The 24,457-nt window shown below is 41.5% G+C and overlaps 2 protein-coding genes across 3 annotated transcripts in view; one reads left to right on the forward strand and one right to left on the reverse strand.

Moving 5' to 3' along the window:
• Positions 1-384: 384 nt before the first annotated feature.
• On the reverse strand, positions 385-15,573 carry stard10 (StAR-related lipid transfer (START) domain containing 10). The gene is made up of 6 exons (XM_018681567.2): positions 14,701-15,573; positions 6,515-6,662; positions 6,264-6,367; positions 3,105-3,222; positions 2,456-2,508; positions 385-1,563 (listed from the first exon to the last, which is right to left on the reverse strand). Exons 1-6 carry the CDS (start codon positions 14,857-14,859, stop codon positions 1,357-1,359), a joined length of 789 nt encoding a protein of 262 aa, XP_018537083.1. The 5' UTR covers positions 14,860-15,573; the 3' UTR covers positions 385-1,356.
• Positions 15,574-19,728: 4,155 nt separating this feature from the next.
• Positions 19,729-24,457, forward strand: part of clpb (caseinolytic mitochondrial matrix peptidase chaperone subunit B) — a 29,564-nt gene continuing 24,835 nt past the window's right edge. For both annotated transcript variants that reach the window (XM_018681566.2, XM_051065431.1), the window contains exons 1-3: positions 19,729-20,403; positions 20,623-20,674; positions 23,088-23,174. In XM_018681566.2, coding sequence (XP_018537082.1) covers positions 19,947-20,403; positions 20,623-20,674; positions 23,088-23,174 — 596 coding nt within the window. In that variant the 5' untranslated portion in view covers positions 19,729-19,946. The remainder of the gene's footprint in view (positions 20,404-20,622; positions 20,675-23,087; positions 23,175-24,457) is intronic.

Genomic DNA, 24,457 nt, shown 5'->3' on the forward strand with positions numbered 1-24,457 from the left:
CTCATCTCTCCCTGTCTCTCTTTGGTGCTGAGTCGATCTCAGGGTTGCCATGCCAACAGATTGGGGGACTCCTAATTCTGATCTAGGCCACTGTGCACACTACACTACACACATGCATGAGTGCATGTGCACATGCTATGAAACAAACACAGTGCGTGAAAGTTTATCAATGGGTTGCAGGAAGCAGAGCTCTAAAATCAATGGTGATCTATGTGTGTCACTGAGAGAATGTGTGAGTGAAAGCAGATCAAACAGTTAATCAGGTCAGTGATCCTTCATACCTATTTTAGCATCAGCACAACCATGTAAATCTGCAGGCATCATCAGACATCAACCCAGGCAAAGGCGCTGACACATGCAGAAAAAATTAGCTCAGACTACCGGTGAAATTTGAAAACCTTTGTAGGAATCTGTATTTAATTTTTAAACTCTACATACATTCATACAACTCTCAAACAGAGGAGCAGACAGTACGAGTGAGTGTAAAATCTGTATGTGTGTTTTTGTGTGTGTGTGAGAGAGAGAGGGGGTTGCAGGTTGGGTTAGGGGTTCCAGCTGCCTTCTGCACACCTGCATATTTATTATGTGCTTACAAAACATGACAGAGACACATAATGAGTGACAGAGGGACAACATGGGCTGAAAGATACAAACCTAGTGTGTATACATGTCTGAGTGCATAAATGTAGTATTTATGAATGGTGTGTGTCTGTATGTCTGCACAGGTATGTTCTTACTGTACACATGACCTTTAGGGGTTGCACCAGTGTCTTCCTAGGAGGAAAGTATAATTTTGAAATCCAATGACAACAGGATAAGGATATTTGAACAGTAAATCTTAATGGAAAAATACTTTGCTATGATAATCTGCATAGGTCCCGATTAGAAAACGGATATCTCTTGAACAGGTATGAAAAATCACATTTACAACCACTTGATTTGAATATGTTACATATTAGTTTACTGGAAAAAAAATAAGTAGTCTTGCAGCCCCTTGTGAGTGGGTGGGTGTGTATCTGTGAGTGCATCTATGATACATGTTCGTATATGTGCGTGATCATACATTATGTATGCAAGTATGGGATCAAGTTGGTGAAGTATGAGTTGGTCTGTGTGCATGAATGCTTACATACATGTGCCTGTTAGTATGTCTGCATATGCAAATGCATGTACAGCATGGAATCAAGACTGTATGTGAATGCGTATATATACACACACACGTACAGGATCACATCTACATCTATCAGGCATGCATGTATCCCTGCATTACTGTTTGATTTTGTGTGTTTGTGTGTGTGTGTGTGTGTGTGTGTGTGTGTGTGTGTGTGTGTGTTTGTGTGTTTGTGTGTGTATGTGTTAGTCGCTGTCTTCTCTCTCCTGGGCCTCAGCCAGAGAGCTCTCATCAATATTCTCCAGGCTCTCAGCTCGCTGGATGCTGAGCTCAGAGAGCGGGATGCTGGGCAATGTAGTCTGTTCGGGGTAGAGCCAGGGTTTGAAGCCAGGGTTGTGTCTCTGCTTCCACTCTGAATATTTCAAACAGGCCTTGTTAATCTTCTTCATTGCCTAGGAAGAATGGAAATAGATGACAATCCTGTTCACTTTGTGACTGATTTGCATTGATACTTAACAACTTCAGGGGGAAAAGAAAGGATGGCAGTGATTGGTAGAGATGATTTGTACTTGAATGTGTTGCCAGTTTTCATTCTTGGTCAACACTCACATGAGGTGGATTGGACTACATTCAACAGAGCTGAAGAATACAGAGATAGAGGACAAAAATAGCACTACAGGAAGAAAGTGATGAAGATGGATGAGTGACAGGATCACAGGATGTGAGACGGAGGTATCTTCTGACATGAAAAAGAGGTAGAGAGGAGGGGACCTTGTGTAGAGCTACATGAACATAAAAATGCAAGTTCTGAACCAAGTCATTAGAGACCTTAACACATTTCTCATGATACCAAAGGTACAATAGCAATTACACGCAAATGTGCATAGCTCACGAGAAAAAACATACAAAATGAATGACTATTGCTTTAAAAGATAAATCTCATGATAACACCATATGTATCTTGAATTATGAATGATAAAAATGACCCAGACAGAAAATTCATCCAGTATTCAGCATGGTTATTTTCTGTGGGATTTGTACATCTCACTGAGTTTCTATTTTTGACTCTATCATCAAGGGATTCCTCCATCCCAGGGTTCCCTCTCTCTGGAGAGAATCTTTGCCCTACTTCAACAAATATGTACACACCCTTAAACAGACAAACACATACAGAAAACAGTTGTGTTTAATGGAATGTTTAGACGAGACTGTAGATTTTACACTCATAAGGTGTGCATAATTCTCACTGTGCTGCACGGAGCCTCAATGCAGTGCCTGTGGATTAACATGTCGACAAACACACAAAACACTCACAGAATCTGTGTTAATCTGCAAATTACTTACACGAGGAGCAAGATAGTGGGAAGACTTGTTGACAACCCACTTGGGTAATGAACCTGCAAAAACAGACAGAGTGAGGAGAAGAAGATTGAGAAGAGAGAGAGAGACACACAATGTGTGAGAATGAGGGAGGATGAAAGTGAGAGATAGAGCAAGAGAGTAAAAGAGGAAGAGGAGGATGATATATAAGAGGGGTTTAAAGGTTGCATTATTTCGTGTCATGTCATCCAGGATCAAAGTGAAGCTTTGTGCACACTTCACACAAACATACACATTACAAACAGGTGATTAAAGAGATTCTCACAATCAGCACTCGATGCAAGAGTGACAGTGAAGGAGTGAATTAAAGGGAGAATAAGAGGAATGTATTAATAAATAGAAAAGAAGGGAAGGGGGGGGGGTGAGAGAGACAAGAGTGAAACAGGCTCTGTCCTTCATATGGTTACTATGACGACTCATTTTGACATAAAGGCAGGGGAATGAATCATTCATTAGAAGTTTGAGCATGCGTTAAGCACCTGGGTGTGTGAGTCTTTTGTGTGTGTACTCTGTATGATTTTGTCCTTGTGTGCGGATTACTGCTGACTGTGTGTGTGTGTGTATATATATATATATATAGATAGATAGATAGATAGATAGATATATTACTTACCTCGTGGATCTACCTGGGCCATGTACGTGAGGGTACAGTTATTGGGCCCCTGGCTCTGGATCATGTAGCCAGTCATAATTGACACAGCTCGCACCATTTCCTTTTTAGGAGGGTATTTCTGTAGAGACAACACACACAAATTCTTATTGGGATTTTATATATTATCATCATCTCTATGCAATGCATCTACCAACAGCCTTATTTTTTGTCAAGGGTGTCCTTGACCAGGACAAGGAACTCCATTTTTTTTTTACTTCAGATCATATTGCCAGCTAAATACACCTCATTTTTATTCATTGAATTGTATACACTGAATGTAAAGTAATAATCTATCAGTGAATGCAAATAACACACACATGCACTCACAAACACTCAGATATCACTGAGACATAACAGGTGATTTTATCTTTTCTATCTTAGTTCTATGTGACCATCTATCTAATAATGTACAAAGGATCTGCTGGATAAGCACTGGAATTCAAGGGTGTTTTCTGTGTTGTGTTTTTAAGCTGCCAGTCAATCTGATTTTCTGCCTCACAGGCATATTTCCAAAATTTCAGATGCAAATCCCATCCAAGCTACCCTGTGAATAATACAGCAGTAAAGGCCAGTTTTAGCCCAATATTCCACTGCTGGCTCCTTTGACTGTATATCTGAGATTATTATTCATGATGATAAAGTACAGCACTGGTTATCCTGTGCTAATTGGGATGGGCACACTGCAGAGCACTTAAGAAGCACATGGAGCAGCAATCTACTAAAGAACTGTTATCAGAGGAGAACTTCAGATGACTGATTTATCTATTTCCTCCTATTCGACTCACATTTTCGGTACCTGCACTGCTCTACTAATAGGTTACATTGTAGGAATTTCTCCTGACATTACAATGACAGCTTTTGTGAATCATCTGCAGATTTCTGGGAAATCAGAGAGCGCATTATACTTTTCTGAGCTAATGTGGAGGACTTTTTTATAGGGAGGACTACAGGAAATTTGAGGCATTAGTCACCAATGAGTTGTCTTTCTACAGTCTTGCAACATCCAGCTGACACTTTTAAGCCACCCCTTTTGAATCTGTTAACTTGCAATAGGCATTTGTTATTTTATATTTTTACAACACGACTAGAATATACAGTCACATTTCTGTGAGGCTGTAGTAGCTAAATGCTAAAATCAGCACACTGACATTCTCTCAATGACAATGTCAGCATGATGATATTTGGCAGGTAAACCCTACATGCAGTGTTCACCATGTTCACCATAGTTTGGCATGTTAGCATGCTAACTTTTGCTTATTAGCACTAAACACAAAATGAAGTTGATGGGAATGTCCCCAGTCTTACCAAAGTACTGAACAATTCATTTTGAGAGAGACCAAATTTCACTGCAATCCATCCAACAGGAGACATGTCACTAAAGAACAGAAATGTCAATCTGATGATGGCAATAGAGGAGGAGATGCCAGTAGACCACATCATCAGTGGACCATGAATGTCTGTGTAATACTTCATTCATCCAATAGTTGGCAGACTTCAGTCTTGATCAAAGTTGTGGGCCAACTGACAGGCAAACAATAGGCATTTCCATCCCTACAGCCATGCTGCTATTGTGGCTGGGAGAGTGGACATTAGCAGTCATTAGCTGTAGCACTTACATAAATATGTAGGACTCTCATGCAAGTATAAATTAGACTGTAACAATCTGTCCAATGCCAAGTGTTGCTGTGGAACAAACCACTGTTACCAGATGGCAATGGTAGCTTTATCCCAAAGCCTGATAGGTGAAAACCTTTTTAAATGTATGACAGAAAAAGCATTAATGTTGGAGAAGAGCACAGATGAATGTAAAGTCAAAGACAGTATATGTGGAATAACTCAGCAGAGGATGCATGAACTCAGCACTCTGAGTATCACTCAAATATTACTGATTGTCAAGAGCAACCTTGACTAATCATACACACATGCAGACAGAACACAAACACACACGCACACACACACACTGTGTTCGCAACCACTTATTAATGCAGGAATGCGGAAGGCGAGGCGGAAGTCAACAGCTAGCAATCACATGAGAGGTCTTATCCTTTTGTAAACACAGCATTAGTGAGGGAAACTGGGAATGAGAAAAAGAAAGGGGAAAAAGACAGAAAAAGAAAACTGCAGGACAAACAGAAAAGCGAGAAAGGTAAAAGAGAAAGAAAATGAGGAATGAAAAGAGAGGAGGGACAGAAAAGACAGGCAGACAAGAAGACAGAGCCAAAGAGAGCTGAGACAGGTACTTGGTTAATTCATAAATTGTTGAAAATTAATCTGCAACTATTTTAATAGTTCATTTATCCAATAAGTTTTGCTTTTTTAAAGCAGAGTTGACACTTTCTGGTTATAGGTTCTAGTAAACTGAATATCCTTTGGTTTTAGTTCTGTTAGTCTGACAAAAAAAGCTGTTCAGGGTACTGTGGCAGGACTTTTTCCACTACTTTATGACATCTTATGGGCCATACAATCAATTAATCTTCAGAAAATCAATAGTTGAAAGAATCACTTGTTGTAGCCATAGAGAGAGGTGATAAGTCCAAGCTTTTACAGTGGATAATGGTTGTCCTCTTCTAGCTGGACAAGAAAAGTCATGTGAGAAAGTGTGAAAGTCACTCACAAATGTGAAAGTCACTCACATGGTCAAAGTGTTCTCTAATCAGACTGTTTTACTGGCCTTTGGCACTCTGATTACTCAAGTTCTTAAAAAGTATGACTGGACTGGAAGCTGTGCTAAAAACACAAATATATTCAACTGGATTATATTAACGATCCTACACTTAAAATGAAGAAGTGCCAGCACACAGTACATCTACCAGTCTCCCAGAAAGCAAAGAGTGTGCTCTCTTTGGAGAAGTGCCAAACTAACTTCCAGGACTTAAAAAAATGACAAACACAGCCAGCTTGGAACTGCCAGCTTTCCACAAATATTCAAGGATTTCATTTCATGAAGCACAACGCCCTTCAGCTTGCAAAACAGGATAAAAGTTCATGCCTGCTCAGCCAATGTGCACTCATTTCATAATAATTTCACAATGCACCTTTGAACACACATGCACAGAGTTATAGAGAGGTGAATGAGCAGGGCCCCAGCTGAGCCTGTGTAAGCCTGGTGTGTATACTCACGGCATGTTTAACGGAGTAGTTCATGATGATGTAATCTTTCCCTATTGGCAGCCAGGAGCGAAGCGTGATGACATCACGGTTCCGAAGAGGTTTTGGACACTTCCCTGTTAACAAACAAGATAAATCTGGTCAACACAACACTGTAGATCAATGTGCATTTATGTGCATATCTGCCTCCCTTCACAGCTCCAAATCACATTAGTGACAAATGAGTGCTTGCTGTAAACAACACGTGTGAATGTGTAACATACATGAGTAGTAACCAACATCCGCGTTGACCGTGAGTTTCCCGATATCAAAAGTCTCGATGACGTTTGTGTCCCATTTCCTCCTGTATTCAATGTCATGGAGAACGTCGTACATAGTCTCAGCTGACACGTCCTTACACACCATCCGACACTGAGAGACAGGAACAGAAAGATGGACAGGTTTCAATCAGGCGATAAAGAAGAAGTAAACTGAGCTTACACAGCATAGACTTAGCTATTTTATTGAACATACAGTATATTTACCATATTTCCAATGTGAGCTATACAGAAGGAAAATCCATTAAATTTTAATGAAGCTGCATCCCATAAATTGACAGTAAAGTACTCTGCCATTGTTGAGGAGAGCTACAGAGTTTGCTGCTTTCATGCCGACAAAGGTAGGTGTGAAACACAAACAAACCCTGATGCACACATCAAAGACAAGCACCAAATTCAACATCCATATTTATATATCTGATATGCAAACAGAATAAATGACTTAAGAGGATGTATGTAAATATAAGTGTTGAGGGATCTTTCACACACTCAATTTCAAAGAAGCACACAGAGAGACAGATATGGCAACTGACGTGTGAATGGTTAGACATCAGATGGCTAGAGAGTATCAGTGTCAGAGAGCAGAGAAAAAGACTGTGTGTGTGTGTGTGTGTGTGTGTGTGTGTGGTGTGGTGTGTGTGTGTGTGTGTGTGTGTGTGTGTGTGTGCGCGCGCGTGTGCGTGTGTGTGTGTGTGTGTGTGTGTGTGTGTGTGTGTGTGCGTGTGTGAGAGAAAGAGAGAATTAGGAGAGGACCAGGCCACCGACCTCAGATGAGTCATTACTAGACCTGAGCTCTTAAATGGAAAACAACACATTCAGAACAACACAGAGTCAGACACACACAGCCTGTCAAGTGGTCGTGAGAGTGAAGGAGTAACAGGAGGTCTGACTGCTTGATTTTTAGAGACTATACTCATCCACGGGTGCCTTGCTGTTGGGACAAAAGTATGAAGGATATGTACAGTTTTTTTTTTTTTAAATAGAGAAATGGGATTGAAATGTTTCGTGCCGCAACCCAGATTCAATAAAACATACTCCAGAAGTAATGTAGGCCAACACAGGCCAGCACCCATTTTGCACCCTAAAATTCACTTAATGATAAAGAAAGGTGACACATTTTAAAGTTACATCTAAGAGGAATTAGTTGTTTACACTTCCATACTTGTTGATTTGGAACCAGTCTCATGTAGGAGTGTCACAGCTTATTAATGAAGCCATGGGGACTCATGCCTATGTCAGGTTTGGAGTAGATGGCTCTGCACATACACCCCGTGTAAAGAGAGGTCTGCAGCCCTGGAGTAAAGCGGTTACTACAGTTACAACTGTCAGGGGGAATTAGTCTTAATAATAACAACAAGGAGAAAGAGAGGGGAAATTCAAAAAGACTGAGATATAGGAGACATAGAAGGACAACTAATGGAGGATGAGACACAAATCAACACTAAGACCAAGTGAGATGCCAAGAGAGAGTGGGAGAAAAACAGAGAAGAAGAGTAAATGAGAAAGAAATGGACTGAGGGTGGTTGTCTGCCCCAGATGATTTTAACTCCCATTACAAATCAGTCCAGAAGGTTTAAAGCTCAGTCTGTACTATCTTCTTTTCTGTACTCCCTTAGGGCTCAATTTAAGAAAATGACCACCATCTTCACTCTACATTTGGTTTTACAGCTGTTTAAACAGGAGGTGTCCTCTCAGTCTATTGTAAAAATAGCTAGTGAAAAAAATATTACCATGTGTATCACAAAATACGCACTGGCCATTTGAAAATGTGTTATCTGAAGTTCTCATTCAGATATGGATCAGTGAAACTTAATTGACTAATGATTCTGTCATGTAAAGGAGCAGAATAACATGACTAAGTGTTTTGAGTTAAACAACAGCATGCTAAGCTATTTACCCTCTTAGTTTAGCCTCTTACACCAACATTACCATCCCTACAGCATACAGCAGATATCTATTAAGACACAAGCATTCACAATGACTGAAATCAAAGTTCCACTGATTCACAAGCTATACACTTTAAGAACCTCTCATTCAAATACTCATTTTGCAAAATGAGCATGAGGAGCATTTCCTTTATTTATTTGGAAGTGGAAGTTGCACTGAGGAGGAAATGACTGATGATGCTGAGGAATAATGACATGCAACACAGAAAAAAAGTGGGGGGGTAAAAGTGCTGACACAAAAAGTCACCATTTCAGAAAGCTTCTTCAGGCAAAGACCCAAATTAGGTAAAGTTAATTGTACTGGGACCAGATATCATTAAAACTCTCAACTGTCCCATTTTGATGCCTCAACCCACTTGTTCAAGAAATGTTATTTTACTGCTTCTGAATCCAAATTGGTCACTGCGTGTGCTATAGCTATGCTCACTTGTTGCTGAGCTGCTGCTGCTTAAATCAACTTTAGCCTTTAGACACAGTCACAGTCTCACAGGGCTTCACAACAGTCACGCTATGAAACACAACTAAACTGAAATGACATCCCCAAACACAAAACCCTCACTGAGAACAATGAAATGTAGAATGGGTGCAGAGAGCATGAAAATACAGACTGAATGCTGCTCGCATGAATAAAACAGAACATATGAATGTCCGAATGCAGTGCAGGGCATCAGTGTTATCTGGTCTAACCTCATCATTATCTTAATCAAGGGCATCATCAGGGCTAATTTATGGTTCTGTTCAGGAGGTAGACTGAGTCACGATTTTGGGGTCAGACACTGTCACATAATACAGAGAGAAATCTAAAAATGTCTGTTGGACTCCATGTATTCATGCTCAGAGATGGATGGCTGGGTCACATACAAATAAAGTTCAAAAGATTTGAGAGAAAGCAAGCAGCAAGTCATGTGGGGCAAATAAAGCCACATGCAACACTATATATAGGTGTGTGTGTGTGTGTGTGGTCACATCGTTGAGCAAAGAGTAACTACAAATGACAAAAGCACTGAGCTGTGTGAAAGGCACAAAAAGATCCTTAACTGGTTTCTGCACCATCGCAGAGATAAAACACACACAAATTTACTCTGGAGGTTTTCTGTTAACCTTGTCTGCATGTCTTTGGACTGTGTCAGGAACCCATAAAGACACGGAGAGAACCAAATAAATCGAAGATACATATCTGATATACAACTGAAGCTACATTTGATCAACTTAAATACACTGTTATAGTTTAAATAATTGCAGTGGCCCAATGGAAACTTTACTGGGGACACTTGTGGAGTCAATCCAGCTGCTATGAAGTCAACTTATATAATGCCAATTCAATTATATATTTTAGCATTTAGGGCATAGCTAGTTTCTAATATGATTTCCTTCTCGTGTATTAAAATTGGATGGACAAAAAATTACAAACCCCTCTCAACATGATACAGTTCAGCACAACACCACCTTTAACTATGACCTTAACACAGAATTGAATTCAAACATTTCTGACAATGCACAAATGTATCTATTAATGTGGCCTCTGGGTGTATAAAGCTATTGAAACTTGCTGAATCTTGGTCAGCTACAACATGGAAATATAGCTCACATTTTAATACATAAACAGTACTCCAATAATATAGACTGTGTATTACTATAACACTCTGAAAGAGGCCATTCTGCATGATGACTATTTTAAGTGTATTTTGCTGTTCATACTTTCATCAGCTATTTTTAGACATATCATTTCAATTGCAGGGCTTTTATTGGTAACACTATATTTTCACATTATGGTTTAACTAACTTTAATGAAGTGAAGAATCCAAGTAAAGCTTTAAGCACTGGTTGAGTAACACATGAGAGCATGGGGAGCATCCAGTGGTGAAACAAGTCTGTCAGATGATAAATACAAGCTCATTGACTGTTCAAATGTGATTAGTGATTGTAGAGTCATGTGATACAGCACTGCTTAAACTAATGCAATGCCACTCGATTAAAGACAAAGTTAAATCCATACCCAGAAATGATTCTGTGAGTGTTAAGAGAAAGTTTGCGAGGCACACAGCAGGGGTATGGCTGCAGATTGACATTACAGGGAAATGAAAAAGCCTGTGGCTAGTAGCAGTGAAGGACAGTTTTCTTACCATGAAATTACAGGTTTGTTTCTGACTGCTTCAATATGAAGTCTCTGTACTGGAGCTACATAAACACATACAGTATGATGGGATTGGACAGAAAAGAGAATGTACTTTTACTGTGCCCAAGTCATTTCTGTAGACTATTGTTTTCGTTGGCATGCGTAGACACATTCATAGAGAACTTGTGGTTCAGAAAAGACCAGGTAAAATAAAGGATGTGTTGTATCCACAGGCAAACTGAAACAGGAGAAGGCGGAAGAAGGAAAACCAAATGAAAAGGTGAAAGAGGAGAACTGTAGAGAGCAAAAGACGTTCAGCACAGAATGAAGACGTACAGCCGGCTAAGTACACGTGTGCGTAATTCTATTATATACTAATTCAGTAAACTCGACAGATGAAGCAAGGAGAGAGGCGGGTGAAAGAGAGTTCAGAGAGATAAAACACAGACAGAGGGAGACAAACAGGCGGACAAGTAGGCACGCAAACAATAGGTGTGTGTGTGTCTTTTGTGAAGTCTTTTCTTCAAGCCTGTCCACACTGTGCCCGCTGCCCACACTCAGAATACACAATGACCCGCAACCCCTGCACTGCACATCCAACCCACTCCACCCACTTCCCATTCTCTCCCTTATTCCAAGTCTCACCCACTCCTGTGCTCTCCCTACCACTCGTTCGCCTTCCCTACCTTCCTCCAACCTGTCAACTCTCATCATTTGCTCCTCTGGGTGCTGATACATGATTGTGGAGGACAATTATATATATAAAAAAAAGGAAATAGAGGGGTGCGCATGTGACTCAGAGCCAGGCCTCCCTCTGTGTCAGCATGGGAGAAGGCAAACCCAGGAGTCTCCAGTATGTGTGTGTGGCAGAGAGTTAGGGGGAGCTTGCAGCCATCTGACAGTTTGTCAAACTATAAAAGTAAACAAAACCACCCACATGTTCACACACACACACACACACACACTGGTGACTTGCACACATTGTGCTTGCGTATGGGGTCATGTGCTGACAAATGATATCATGATGATGACGACAATGATGATGGTTACTGTGAGTGATTACAGCTGTACACTGTGATATAGAGGCCATTGTTGGTGAATATGATGATGGCAGTGATTGCGATGATAATGGGGCTGATGATAATTAGACTGCTAATGATAACGATGATTACCAGTCTGTTCTCTGTCTCATTCTCTGATTTGGATATACATTTTTTTCATTTACTGCTATTAATGCTATAGATGCTATAGGAAAGGGAGAAACTGAAACAGGAGGGGAGGTTGGGATGTGGGAAAAAAGCATCAAGTCTCAACGCTCACATTAATCATTTGACATGCATCAGCAAAGACGTGTGCTTTTATTCCATCTATAAATAGAAGAGCTGCATCTATGGCACCACTAACTGCCCCTGCCCTTACCCACATACATACACACACATACATACAAACACCTGTGAGTATGATACATACACAACAACTACTCTATTTACACACAACTGCAAATGATGTCATAGTTTTGTCCACATTTGCAGAGTGGAAGATTGAGTGTGCACCATGCAAAAATCAAGCTCCTGTAACTGTCGTATTTACATAAAGACAGATAAACTGCCAGTTACAGTATAGATAGAAGCCACACCCAAACTCCAAATGTGCCTGTAAGTGTGTGTGTGTGTGTGTGTGTGTGTGTGTGTGTGTGTGTGTGTGTGTCCACTTTCTACTTCTCTCTATTTGGAGAGCTGTTGTGAGGAAACACACCTGTCTAGTATAAAAAAGCATGAATAAGCAGAACCTTACTCTCTGCACACACACTCACATTAACACACATAGTTTAGCCCCTGCTGATGCAGATGTGATACACCTCTCCTTGAGCACACACAGGACATACCCTGAGGAATCACACAGGCAAATGAGGCTGATTTACCCAAACCAGATTAACCTGTACACTACACTACGCACATACAAAGAACCTACCTCACAGGTACAAAGATAGACTGGGGAGGGGTGGGGGGCTGGGAAAAGTCCTCTGCTGTTTTAGCCCCTGCACACGAAGATAACACCCCTATGCACACAGACACACACCCATGCATGCACGCACACACACCTCTTTATTTAACAAAGTAAACACCTGGTGGCTTGCTCACGCTCATCAGACCAGGATACATGAGCAGGAAAGCACACACACATTTACACAGAGGACAACATGTTCAATTTCTGTCTCTATAAATGGGAGGGAAATGCCTCCCGGACTAACTGACAGCAATCAGGTTTTTATGTCAGCTTTGATCAGATCAGGAAGTGGTGTAAAGGCTGGAGACGTGGAAGCAATCATCCCAAAACGGTCAACTGAGAAGCCAAATCTGTCTTCAAGTGAAGCTGACAACACTACAAGAGGTTTCGAGCCAGTGAAGCACTAAACTGTCAGTCAGTCAGGTTCAGGGCCAACATCTGAGGCTAAATGGAGATTGTAGTGTGCACTCTGCCAAAGTGAGGTGCAAGTATAACTGTGATATAAACATGAATGAATGTCCTCTATGAAGGCAATTATACATATTCAAAGACAACGGGCAAGGGTGACACAGATCAACAAGGGCCAACAAACACCATGGCTCACTGCGTTTCATTATCTTCAGATATTTGATCATGTTAATGATGTTCTGAACTATATAATTAAAAAAGTGAACTGAAAGTTGTAATGAGTTCAAAATACTTTTATAATTATCTATTCCTATTCAAGAGATAATGACATGTTTTGCCACAAGCGTGCTGTGAAGAGAGCGTGTGAATTTGTTTTTTGTCCTCTGGGCCTGTGTCTCAGTACACAAACAATACAATGTTTTTCCATAACTTAAAAGTGGCATCACTGTACTGATGACACCTCCACATTGACTCCCAAGACAAACACACACTAGCACCAACTGCTATGACTGCTATTTGGATAGATAACAAAGTTTACTCATCAAGTGCTTTCACATGTCTGTCAAGTAATTATCCTGCCTAAACAATGATCAAGAAGGACTACATTTCCAACTACTCCACATTCTGTTGTTAAAGTCAAACTGTGCTTGAATCTAGTCCAAAGGCCGGGGGATGATTTTTGTCAATAAAATGTCCACAAGTGATGACAAATGGCCATCACAAGTTATCAGAGTCCAAAAGAACATCTTTGAAAAGCATATTCTATTATTAAACACAAAGATATTTGATTTAGAATAATGTTAAATCTTCCCTATAACCACTGAATAAAGGACTTCATAACTGAATCCACCCATTAATAATCTACTGACCTACTGACTATTCTTCTCAGCCATAATCAGTTCTGTTCTCCATTGTACTATTTCAGGTTGTGCTTTTGTAAACTTCCCTGTTTGTTAGATGAATGACAAACTAACCCCATATTATACTCAAAACAGCCTACAATACACTCATGGGTAGAGGCTTGAAAATAGCTTCACTGGCAGAGGATGATGTGTCCCTCGAGAATTACACCTGCCTCCTGAGACTCCTGCTCTCACTTCTCTTTAGCATGGGGAATTTCTTGTTGTACGTGTTATTAGGCATAAATTCACAACCCCACCGCAGCACACATTTATCAACAGACAAGTGAATCTAACACAGGATCTGTCCAATAAACACTGAGTTTCCTACTTTAGTCCTGACAGTTTCACGGTTACCATTTTAAAATATCTTGTTTATGTATTTACATAGTGACAACATACAGTCCAGTATGTGCTGTCATTTGAAATCTGCTGTTAGTGGTTTTGGAGAAGCCTCTGCAACTACAATGAGACCATGCAGCAAAAAGCCGTGGTTTAAGCATGTCAGCAGTTTGAATCATATGGGAATTTAGAAAGAGCACTTCTCTGCCAAGTGGATTATACAGCAGGGTTTCAGTCCCTTTGTGTTTGTGCTGGTCTTCTCATAACCCTGCCTCACTACTTTCCATTATTCCTATAAATGTTATAGAACTCGACAGAGATGCACTGTATTTTATATATATGTATATATTTTAAGAAGTTGCACTATAATCCTGCCTTGCTAGACCTCATACCTGTGGGATTAAGCGGTCTCACCTTGATTTTGTGGACGGACTTCCCTGCCTCCAGAGACTGGCTCCACACCGTGATACCCAACTTGTTGTAGGACATATTCCAGCCCTCCTCGCAAAGACACTCGGCCTTGAAGCTGGCGAAAGCCCGGTCGTCCGGGATGGTCACAGTCTGTCCAGACATGGTTTGATACAGGAGAAGGAGGGAGGAGGAGAGAGAGAGAGAGTGGAGGGGGAAGGGGGATTTGAGAGACTCCTGGTGGGCCCGGAGGAGACACGGTGAGCCGGGCGGTTTGGGTTGGATTGGGGGGGGCAAAGGAAAGCCGAGAGCCAGCCCCTCTTGTCCTCCTCTTCAGTGCGAATAACTTGTCTAATTCAATTTCCTCCTAGCAAGAAGCTTCTGAGGGCTGCACCGCGTCTTGTGATGATCTCTTGTGTACGCGTGTGTATGTGTGCGCGCGCGTTCGGGGAGGTCCAACAACCGCAACCCACCCCGTACAAAGTAGCCTAATCAAACAGAGGTGTAAACACAGGTGAGAGCACGCGAAAACGAAGCGAAGAAGTGTGTGGAAAAAGACGAATCAAACGTGCCTCGTAGTTGTTAATCGCGGTGGTTGAATAAGTTTCAGCCCGGTTCAGCGGTCCTCAGAAACAGACGCTCTTCAGACAAACCATATGTTTCTGTGTTTTCGCTTATCACTCTCTCTCTCTTTCTCTACGCCTCTCTCTCCCCTTCTCTAGCTCTCTTTTCCGCAATGTGTTTCTCTGTCTCTCTCGAATGTCTGGACTGGGTTACTATAATTTGCAGCAGCTCTCCATCGCTGCGTCGCTGCTGTGGCAGGTGGCAGAGGAGATGCAGTGAGAAATAAGAGGAAGAGGAGGTGGATGGGGGAGAGGAGGAGGAATCTGGGTGAGTGAGCAGGAGACGCAGCGGTGGAAACGCCTCCCTCTGCTGCATTTAGGTGCTCCCATAAAGCTCAGAGGTCTGCCTTGAGGACATTTTGTTCGTTTAACTTCTTTTAATTGGAAATAAGGCAAGGGGATTTTTAAGGAATTGTTTTGACTACATTTTGCCAGGATGTCAGAAATCTCACTTTGAGTTTTGACACTGTAAAGCTATATTTTAATTAAAACAGCAACAAAAAACCTGTAACTATCTACCCCTATTATAATTCACATCGCCTAAATAATTTTAGTTTATTTAAAAGACAAGAGCTTAAATGTAGTATAAACAAATAGCCATTTACAACAATATCAAATGCTACCTCTGAGTATTAGCTTGCTATATGTAAGCTGCAGCTTAAACCCCATCAAAATTGTTTTATGAATACACTTAAAAGGTACATTGTGAAATTTTATACATTAATGGATTTATGTTGAGAGAGATAATAGCTCTACAGACTGTTAGTACTGTTAGTATATTTTGTATTTTAGTGATATTTTCTACAAGTACAGCTTGTTACACTCGCACAGCTACTATGTCATAAAAAAGGTAAAGGTACGATGTGTAAGTTTTGATATCGCTACATACCTAACCTAGCTGTTTACTTACCAGTCCGGAAAAAACGTTGACAGTTCAGCATCAAACTGCATTCCTTTACTCAACAAGAGCTGTCTCCACAGGTGGAAAGCAACACAGATGTTACTCTCTCCTCTTGTTTTGCCTCTATTTCTATCACTTCTTGTCTTCTACTTGTTAGCATGCTAACCAGCTAGTCCCAACCTGTCCCCTCTTGTGACACTGATAGTGAGTCGCTGTAGCGTCCAGTCTGTTCTCAGTCCAACATAAGAAAAAGTGGTGCTGGCTACCAAAAGGGTCTGTCCATTGCTAAAACCAATAGATATGGTTTGTAACTTTTGCAGGGTTTTTGGATGATAAATTCTTTATAGACTAAGACTTTTGCCCCCCAAACTTAGCTAACACTAAGTCATAGGTTGTTAAGCCTATTTTCGACGCATGTAGCATAAACGTTGGAGGCAGTTTAAAAATTCAGCGTACATCTGTAATATTTTTGATTTGAAAAATAACCTTGACCTGGCGAGGCTGATTTGCTATGGCTTATACAGTGCACAGGGAACTATTTCGCAGTGTATTTATCGTTCTAAAATTCCTTACAGTCCTTGAACGCAACCCGCGCTACCACACCATGCAGGGAAACCTGTTCTGTGAAGTAGTTAGTTCACGGAGCAGCGGGGGCGCGCCCGGCCCCGGTTGGCTGACGTGTAACGTAATTGGGAGTCTGTCTTTCAGATATGCTTCTTTATGAACTGTTCCTTGTTGAAACATTCACATACAACGTGATAAAAAACTCACTACTACTAGTTTAAGTTTCCTGTAATGCACCACTTTTGTGTCTCTCTGTGGCTGCCTGTATTTATTTATTTTTTGCTCACTCTGGTGTCACTTTCTCTTTTATCTGTCTCTCCCCTCATCTTGTAGTGTGTAAGCCCATTATAGCCTCCTTCACTCAATTTGATCTGATTCATTTTTCCATTCCATTGTATTGCATTGACCTTTGACCTCCTGTCACTGGCAAGCAAAAAGGGAATTTCCTCATCAGGATGAAGTGAGCATCACTTTGTCATAGTGAAAACATAAATACCATAAATTACAGCCATTCAGTCTACATGCAGATATTTTGACTTGTCAAGCAATATAGCGAGATATAGTCCGCAAGCAACAAGTGCAAAATGGACAGAAGGAAAGAGAAAAACAATGAAAAAGGCCATCATGTTTTCAAGGTCACTGTTTGTAGTGCAAGAGAGCTTATTTAAATAAAATGGAATTAGGCCGCTTTTGTTATTTAGTTTCCCCTAGTATCTTTACAGGTACAGGATAAAAATGCTACTCAAGCCATAACTAAAAATCATGCATCAGATTGACATGTTATAGCAGAAAGAAAAAGAAAAAACTTACTAGAACTGAGCCATCGTTAAAGAAATTTGTTTCACCTGTGTTTGCCAGTCCACTTTGGTCTGTGAACTGTGCAGCTGACTCTCTCAAGATACAAATCATATAATCTCATTACTGTTGAGATCAACAGTGATAGTGTGTTTTAAAAATGCTTTAGAAACAGATATGGGCCTAAACATACCAGCTGGTTAGTGTGGGTATCATAAGCTGTACTGGTGAGAGTGCATGTCTACAATGTTAAACCCACACTAACACCCCTGGGACATTCAGATGAGATGGCTGGTAAAGGTGCCAGTGGATTTATGATGGGAGAGCATGTTGTCTTCTATGATTCATGTCTGGTGAGGCGCAGTAAGCCTACTGCCAGCACACAACATACCCACCTGATAAATTACAGCTCTGCTCCACTGTGGGAGGACCGCTCTTCTCTTGGATTGTATTTCAGTCACAAGAAAATGACATTTTCAACAACACTGTGTTTCCTTGATTACACTTAGTAACCTCGTCATACCTCTCTGCATAATCGCCTGCTGCTGCACAACATTTCAACAGTGAAAATATCATAAGCCTAGGAAAGCAAGATACTCTCAAAATACAGTATATTATTATCAGGCATATCAAGCTAGGTTTCTTGTGCAGGAAGTAATAAATTCATGTAACTTTCCACCTACCCTTTGAGCTACAGACACAGCCCTGTTTTTGTAGGCATGTGTGTGTTTGTGTATGTGTGTGTGCGCTGGACAGTTTTAAAGTTTTGTTCTTGCTGATACTAGAACAGGCTAAAACATTTCAAGTCCACTGGGCTCTCCAATGACTAATCTTTTTTTTTTATTTATTTATTTATTTTTTTATCACAGATCAAGCACAAACATTATTGGATAAGCATATTCACACTGGGGAGAAAAGCAACAAATGAATCAACAATATGTAAAACACTAAAGCTTATATTGTTCACAAGGCATGGCAATTAAACAGGAATGCACTAATCATCTTTGGTCCTCCAGATATTAAAAATGCACAGCGGAGTGAGGAGAAGAAGACTGATTAAGGTCTATTTGAAGCATTTAAATGAGATAAGAAGAAGGGGTAGCCATTATTAATGCCTTGGATGACTTGGAAAAAGCAGCAGATGAATGTAGAACAATGAGAGAAAAGGGAGAGGGATAAACCTATAGCTGTATATTGCACATCTGTTTTGTACCAGTTTGTTGAAGAAATCCAGGAATGTAAGACTATCCCTGTGTAATTACAGTATACTGCTGCAATGTCTACATGAAAGTAGCATGCATGGTTAGGGTTCATTCTCAGTTGTTTTATCCTCATTCCCTTTCCTGGCCGAAATGGAATAAATAAACTTCCTCCAGCCGTTCTCCAAATTAAGTCTGAGACATATGCTTTCCATGGTCTGAAATTGGTGGCTGTAACCAAAGAGTCCTCAGATGATGACATTTGCCTGCAATGACCCCGTTTAATGCAGGCGAGACCAGACCAGCACCGTGCTTTTACGCCACCTGGCGGCCATGTTGCCGCACAACGCTTTGATAAAACAACAGCTTGTCTCATCACATTTTTGTCACGGTGATTGCCCTTTTCAGAGTAACAACACCTGTACAAAGCAGATGTAAACGAAAGCCCCAGAAAACCGAAACAACTGTGCCCTGCTATTTGCCTATTGAGATGGGAAACCAAAGGTCACAGCTGGCTGTTAAGAGACATCACCTCCTATTTCAAGGAAAACAACCCAGTCACTGTTTGCATGGTGCTCCGCCATACTGTACAAATGTTTTATACTGTACGTATTAATCAAAAGTAGCACACACGACAGTTATCATGTCCTGTCAATCAAACAGCTACTTAGGTAAGAAACTGTAGAAGTAACCGTTACGCTTGACAACATAACGCATGCGCAATCAAAGATCAACTTCAAGGATCAAGTTTTCTGTCTTGAAGCCGTTTCAGCAACTTTGCAGATCTTTTCCGACATTACCCACAATAAGCAACAAAAACATGACAAACTCGAAGACTCCTGAATACGACAATGCAGTTTAACTTGGTTCAAGCGAACACGGAAGTATATATACGATACATATCTTGCCAGTGTGGCTGACGCAGGCGTTTCCAATAAAACGTCATTTCCCAGAATGCACCGCGGATTCTGGCGACATCCACGCTACGATGAGGTGAAGCGGTTGTTTTCGTCCCGAACGTTGTGACAAGCTGCCGCTAAACTAAGGCGCAACGGCTGTTAGATCGGATTTAACGCGGCATCCCCGGGCTGTAGGGCAACCGTTACCACCTGGACTCACTGTCAGACTGAGGGATTCATCCCCCGTTTCTTTTTCGGTGAGTTTATCGCCATGTTATCATCCGTTCCTACCAGGCTAATTGCGCGAAGGTCGCGCAGCCTGTCACCGTGCAGCCGGGTGCTCCAGACCAGCGCAAGTGGTGCCGCGTGCCAGGGTATCCGGGAGACACCGACGGAAGCCAACCGCAACCCCATCGTGTCCACCTCCCGGGTCTCCAGGAGGGGGATTTTGGCTGAGGAGACAGCTGGTGCCACTGTCAACCCCTCGGTGCAGTACCACCACCTCGCCCCTAGATGGCTGTCCAACCTGGAGAACCGTCGCAGCTCCTGGGCGGCCCTGGCCAGCAGAGGGCACAACAACAACCAGTACTGGGAGGAGAGCGGGCAGAGGGGCGGAGGTGAGGGCCGGGGAACAGGTGGAGGAGCCAGCCGGGCAGGAGTGGCATCTGCCGGTGTACTGTCTGCTGCAGCTGTGGCCTTCTGTCTGAAGAAAGACTCTGACACCAAAGGTAGACCCAATCAGCTGTCAGTGTGGTTGTTATCTGAATTGGTATAAGTTCTTTGTCTGTTAATCATTAAGTTGGTGATTAGTTTTGTATAGAAAATATTGTAAACTGATGACTTGGATATGGCTTGAAAGCAGTATTGGCTCATCATTTTCTAATGTGTACTTACATTTTCTGTTCCATTTGTCTAATATTTTTTGTATCTTTTTTTGCAACAACAAGGTGATGCTCTTCTGGAGGCAGCGAGGACCAATAACTCTCAAGATGTGGCCAGGTACTAGACACTGTCTTGATCTGTAAAGGCTTCACAGACTCTCCAGTTTTTCTACTTTTATACCAAATACACATGGTCTCAAGTAACATTTTAAAGATGTTTATACATTGTTATACCTTGTACATCCTAGTACCGACTCATTGATTGTGAACCACACGATTCAAGAAGGCCACTAAGTGTAGTACAGGTGCTCATATTTGTAAATAGAGTACATGAAATAGTCATTTTTGCATTAAATTACCCTTATTTGTCATGATGGCAGTGGACTGTATGAGGAACAAACATGTATGTAATGGGCTCTTGGTAGTAAAAATCACCTTAACATCTGCTGAGGCCAGTTTCCAGCTCAGCCAGGATCATCTGCACTGGAGAAAACACACAGCTGTGGTTGTAGTCCCATCAATAACCACCAGGTGGAAGAAGAGGACCGTCTTTGTTTCTGAGGAGGAGGCGATTGCAGGATGGGTGTCACACTCGGCCACTCAGAGCTCCATTTTAAGCTTATAAAAGTTTTTTTCCTCATTTAACACAACCTTTATCTTTTCAAACTTACAAATGTAATAATATAAACACATGTTCTGAGCTTGATGTTAAACACATCCCCTATAAATTCCCCACACAACCAGAACAGGTATGCCACATGAGTAGAGGTGTGAGAGCACTTTATCAAGCCTGTGGTGTGTCTAGGTCTCACCTGTCTTGCTGATAATATTGCATTATAAAGCTTGAGGATGGATTATGGAGACTGATACAGATGTACACACTCTGTAGTCAGATACATGCAGCAACACAGAGCCTGATCTTTGTTGTGGAACTCTCTGTGTGATAACAAAATACTAAAGAAGCTATGACTGTATGTCCCATGTAAGTACCTTTGGATACATTGGTATGCGTACATCACTCTTCATGTTGGCATGTGGTTGGATTTCCTGTTAGTCATGCTGCCCACCACCGGGAAGAAATCCGGTTAATGTGTACACATCTATTTTAATTGTGTTAAATGGGTGATTGTTGTGTACATGCACTGTGTGTTTTTGAATGCTGGTATCCAATCCATGTATTTGAGTATTTGAGCGTGTGTGTGTGCGTGCATGTGTTTATCCATGCATGTCTCCATTTGCAGGCTTGGGTTACCTGTGCCCATGTGGCAGATGGTGTAGGTGAGAGTGCAGAGAGACAGCCAGTCAGCAGGTCACAGATGTGTTAAGTGCTTTGGTTGAGTTTACAGAAGTGGTAGAGTGTCAGGGTGTGTCTGCTGAGAGGCCGTGGAGCGAGGGGAGGTCTCGTTCTCACACAGGCTTTACACAAGATACAAAAGATTATTCTACAGCTGTAACATTAAAACATTTTACAATGTTGAGTCAGCATCAGGGGGAGCATATGAAGCTGATGTGCTGTGTGTATGAGACTCGTATTGTCATAAAAGCAGGTTCTTGGAGGCTGATAACGTTGCTGTAATTTTTGGTATGGCAGCTACTGTCGGTGCATATTTTGTAAATTTGAAAACGCTGGTTAGAAATAATCAGTATTCCTCCTGCTGTGTTATTACTACCAGGGCAGAAAAGCCTGTGAAACAGCATCTGTCTCTGTGATATTATAGCGCACAGTCAAATCCAGACTAAAGTATTCACGTTTCATTTTATTCAAGATCAGATTTGACACTTAAAATAATTGAGTCAAAATTGGTAAAACTGTCGTTCTAAGTATACTGCAGTGTCACCTCTACAACCAGCAGCTCTGTGAGGCTTACTTGACTTAAGCCCTTTCCCTCCTCATCTAATGTTTCCATGTATTTGTTATCAAGAAAAGCTGGTGAAACACAGAAAGCCCTGACTTCCCACAGCGTCCCCTCTGGTTAACTCACAGTAGTAAGAGTGGCTTCCGTCTTCTCTTCCCAAACCCTGATTCAACATGCAGACCACACAGTGAAAACAGAGCCAGAGAGCTCCAGGAGCTGAGTGCAGACCAGACAGAGGCCACTGTGTTGACTGTAAACACACACACTGTCTGCCTGCTCAGCACAGGAGACGACAGACGGATCGCTTACTCTCTCACACACACACTTTTATAAGGACTGTGCTGCTCCAGTACCTGATGTCATACCCTCGGGGAGAAAACTCAACACGCACCTGGCTTACACCAAAGACACTAACTGGTCAAGGGGCAAGTGTTTGGCTTCAGATAAAGACAAAAACATCGAGTGCATGTTTCATGCTGGTGTGTCTAACAAGGCAGGTCTTTGATACAAACACACAAGCAGCTGGTCAGCTATAAATGCAGTTTCATGTGCATTCTTTCCCTTTAAGTATGAACACATATTTATTCCAGCATCATTCTCAGTGTGTGCTAAATGTTGATGTTGATAGTGATGCTAAAGTCAAAGTATAACCTCTTTGTTTCATTTTCCCATCAGGCTGTTAAAGGAAGGAGTGGACCCAAATTACCGCCACCGTCTGGGTTGGACCGCTCTCATGGTGGCCGCCATGAACCGACAGCACAGGTGTGTGTGTTTCGTCCGACTAAACCCATTGATCAAATCACAGGTTTTACAGCTCAGTAACGTAGTGTTTTGGTATCACACAGCTGTCTGAGCGACTTAGCTTGCGAGCATATGTCATCCATGTCCCCTGCTCTGGTGGTTACAGTAGGTCCTCAGAAGTGCAAAGTGCAACTTTCAGACTGACAGACGGTCTTTACCCGTCTCCCTCCCATCTCTCTGCCCCAACAAATTAAATTAGCCTCCTGGCCCCCAGAACACACACATACAACGCAGAGAGGGGGCCGAGGTTAAGGCTGGGCCAAATCCAATTTACACGGCTTTCTTTCTTTTTTGTAAATTTTCCAGCAGGACTCTGTGGTCACTTTTTTTGTTTAAGGGCCTCATGAGCCTGTGAGAAGCATAATGTGAAATTTGAATATGAAAATAGTTTAAAATGAGCTTAGTTTAAATCTCAGGGAAACCGTTTCTGCTTCCTTTAGTGTGTTTATTTTTTGAATCAGTGCCACTAAAATGGAAACATCTTGACTGTTCATGCATCAGTCTCCTCTAATGCTTCAGTACTGATATAAAGTTATTAATGCTGAATCAACACACAGTTGATTGGAAGTTAATTGTCAAGTATTGCTGGTTTCACCTCCTTAAATGTGAGAAGTTGCCTCTTTTACATGGTGCAAAATTGTATATCTTTGTATTTTGGATGAAACACTTGATTTGTAGACGTCAACTTAGGCTGTCGTACATTTTGCTGAACATTGCTCACAACTGTTCTGCCATTTTAGAGACAAAAATCAGTTATAAATATGATTGTAGATTAATCATTAATGAAAGTAAGTGTTAGCAGCATTCTTATACTTATTGTCTGGTGTGTAATTCTGTGTCAGAGATGAATCTGATCATATGTTTTGATCATTTCACACAGTATGACTTTATATTCACACGGCATGCTGAGTGGTTGCTGGTGTGTAACATATTGATGTATATGTCATGTTTAATTGTATGATGTGTCTCTCAGTTTCTCAGTGTTTTTGGGTACAAATTTGATGGTATGTGAGTTTGAATCTGTACACATTGTGTATGTGTGTCCCTGCACTGTCTCGTGTGTGTGTGTGTGTGTGTGTGTGTGTGTGTGTGTTATGAGTGCTATAACTCAGCAAGGCAGTGACACTCCTCTGTGTTTAATCCCGTCTTCCAACCCCCCAGTGAGCCGTCACTGCTGCAGGGAAGACAGAACATCGGTTCACACACATCACTCACGCATCTCTGTCACACACACACACTCATAT

This window comes from Lates calcarifer, linkage group LG21, assembly GCF_001640805.2.
Source record: "Lates calcarifer isolate ASB-BC8 linkage group LG21, TLL_Latcal_v3, whole genome shotgun sequence".
Classification (NCBI taxonomy): domain Eukaryota; kingdom Metazoa; phylum Chordata; class Actinopteri; family Centropomidae; genus Lates; species Lates calcarifer.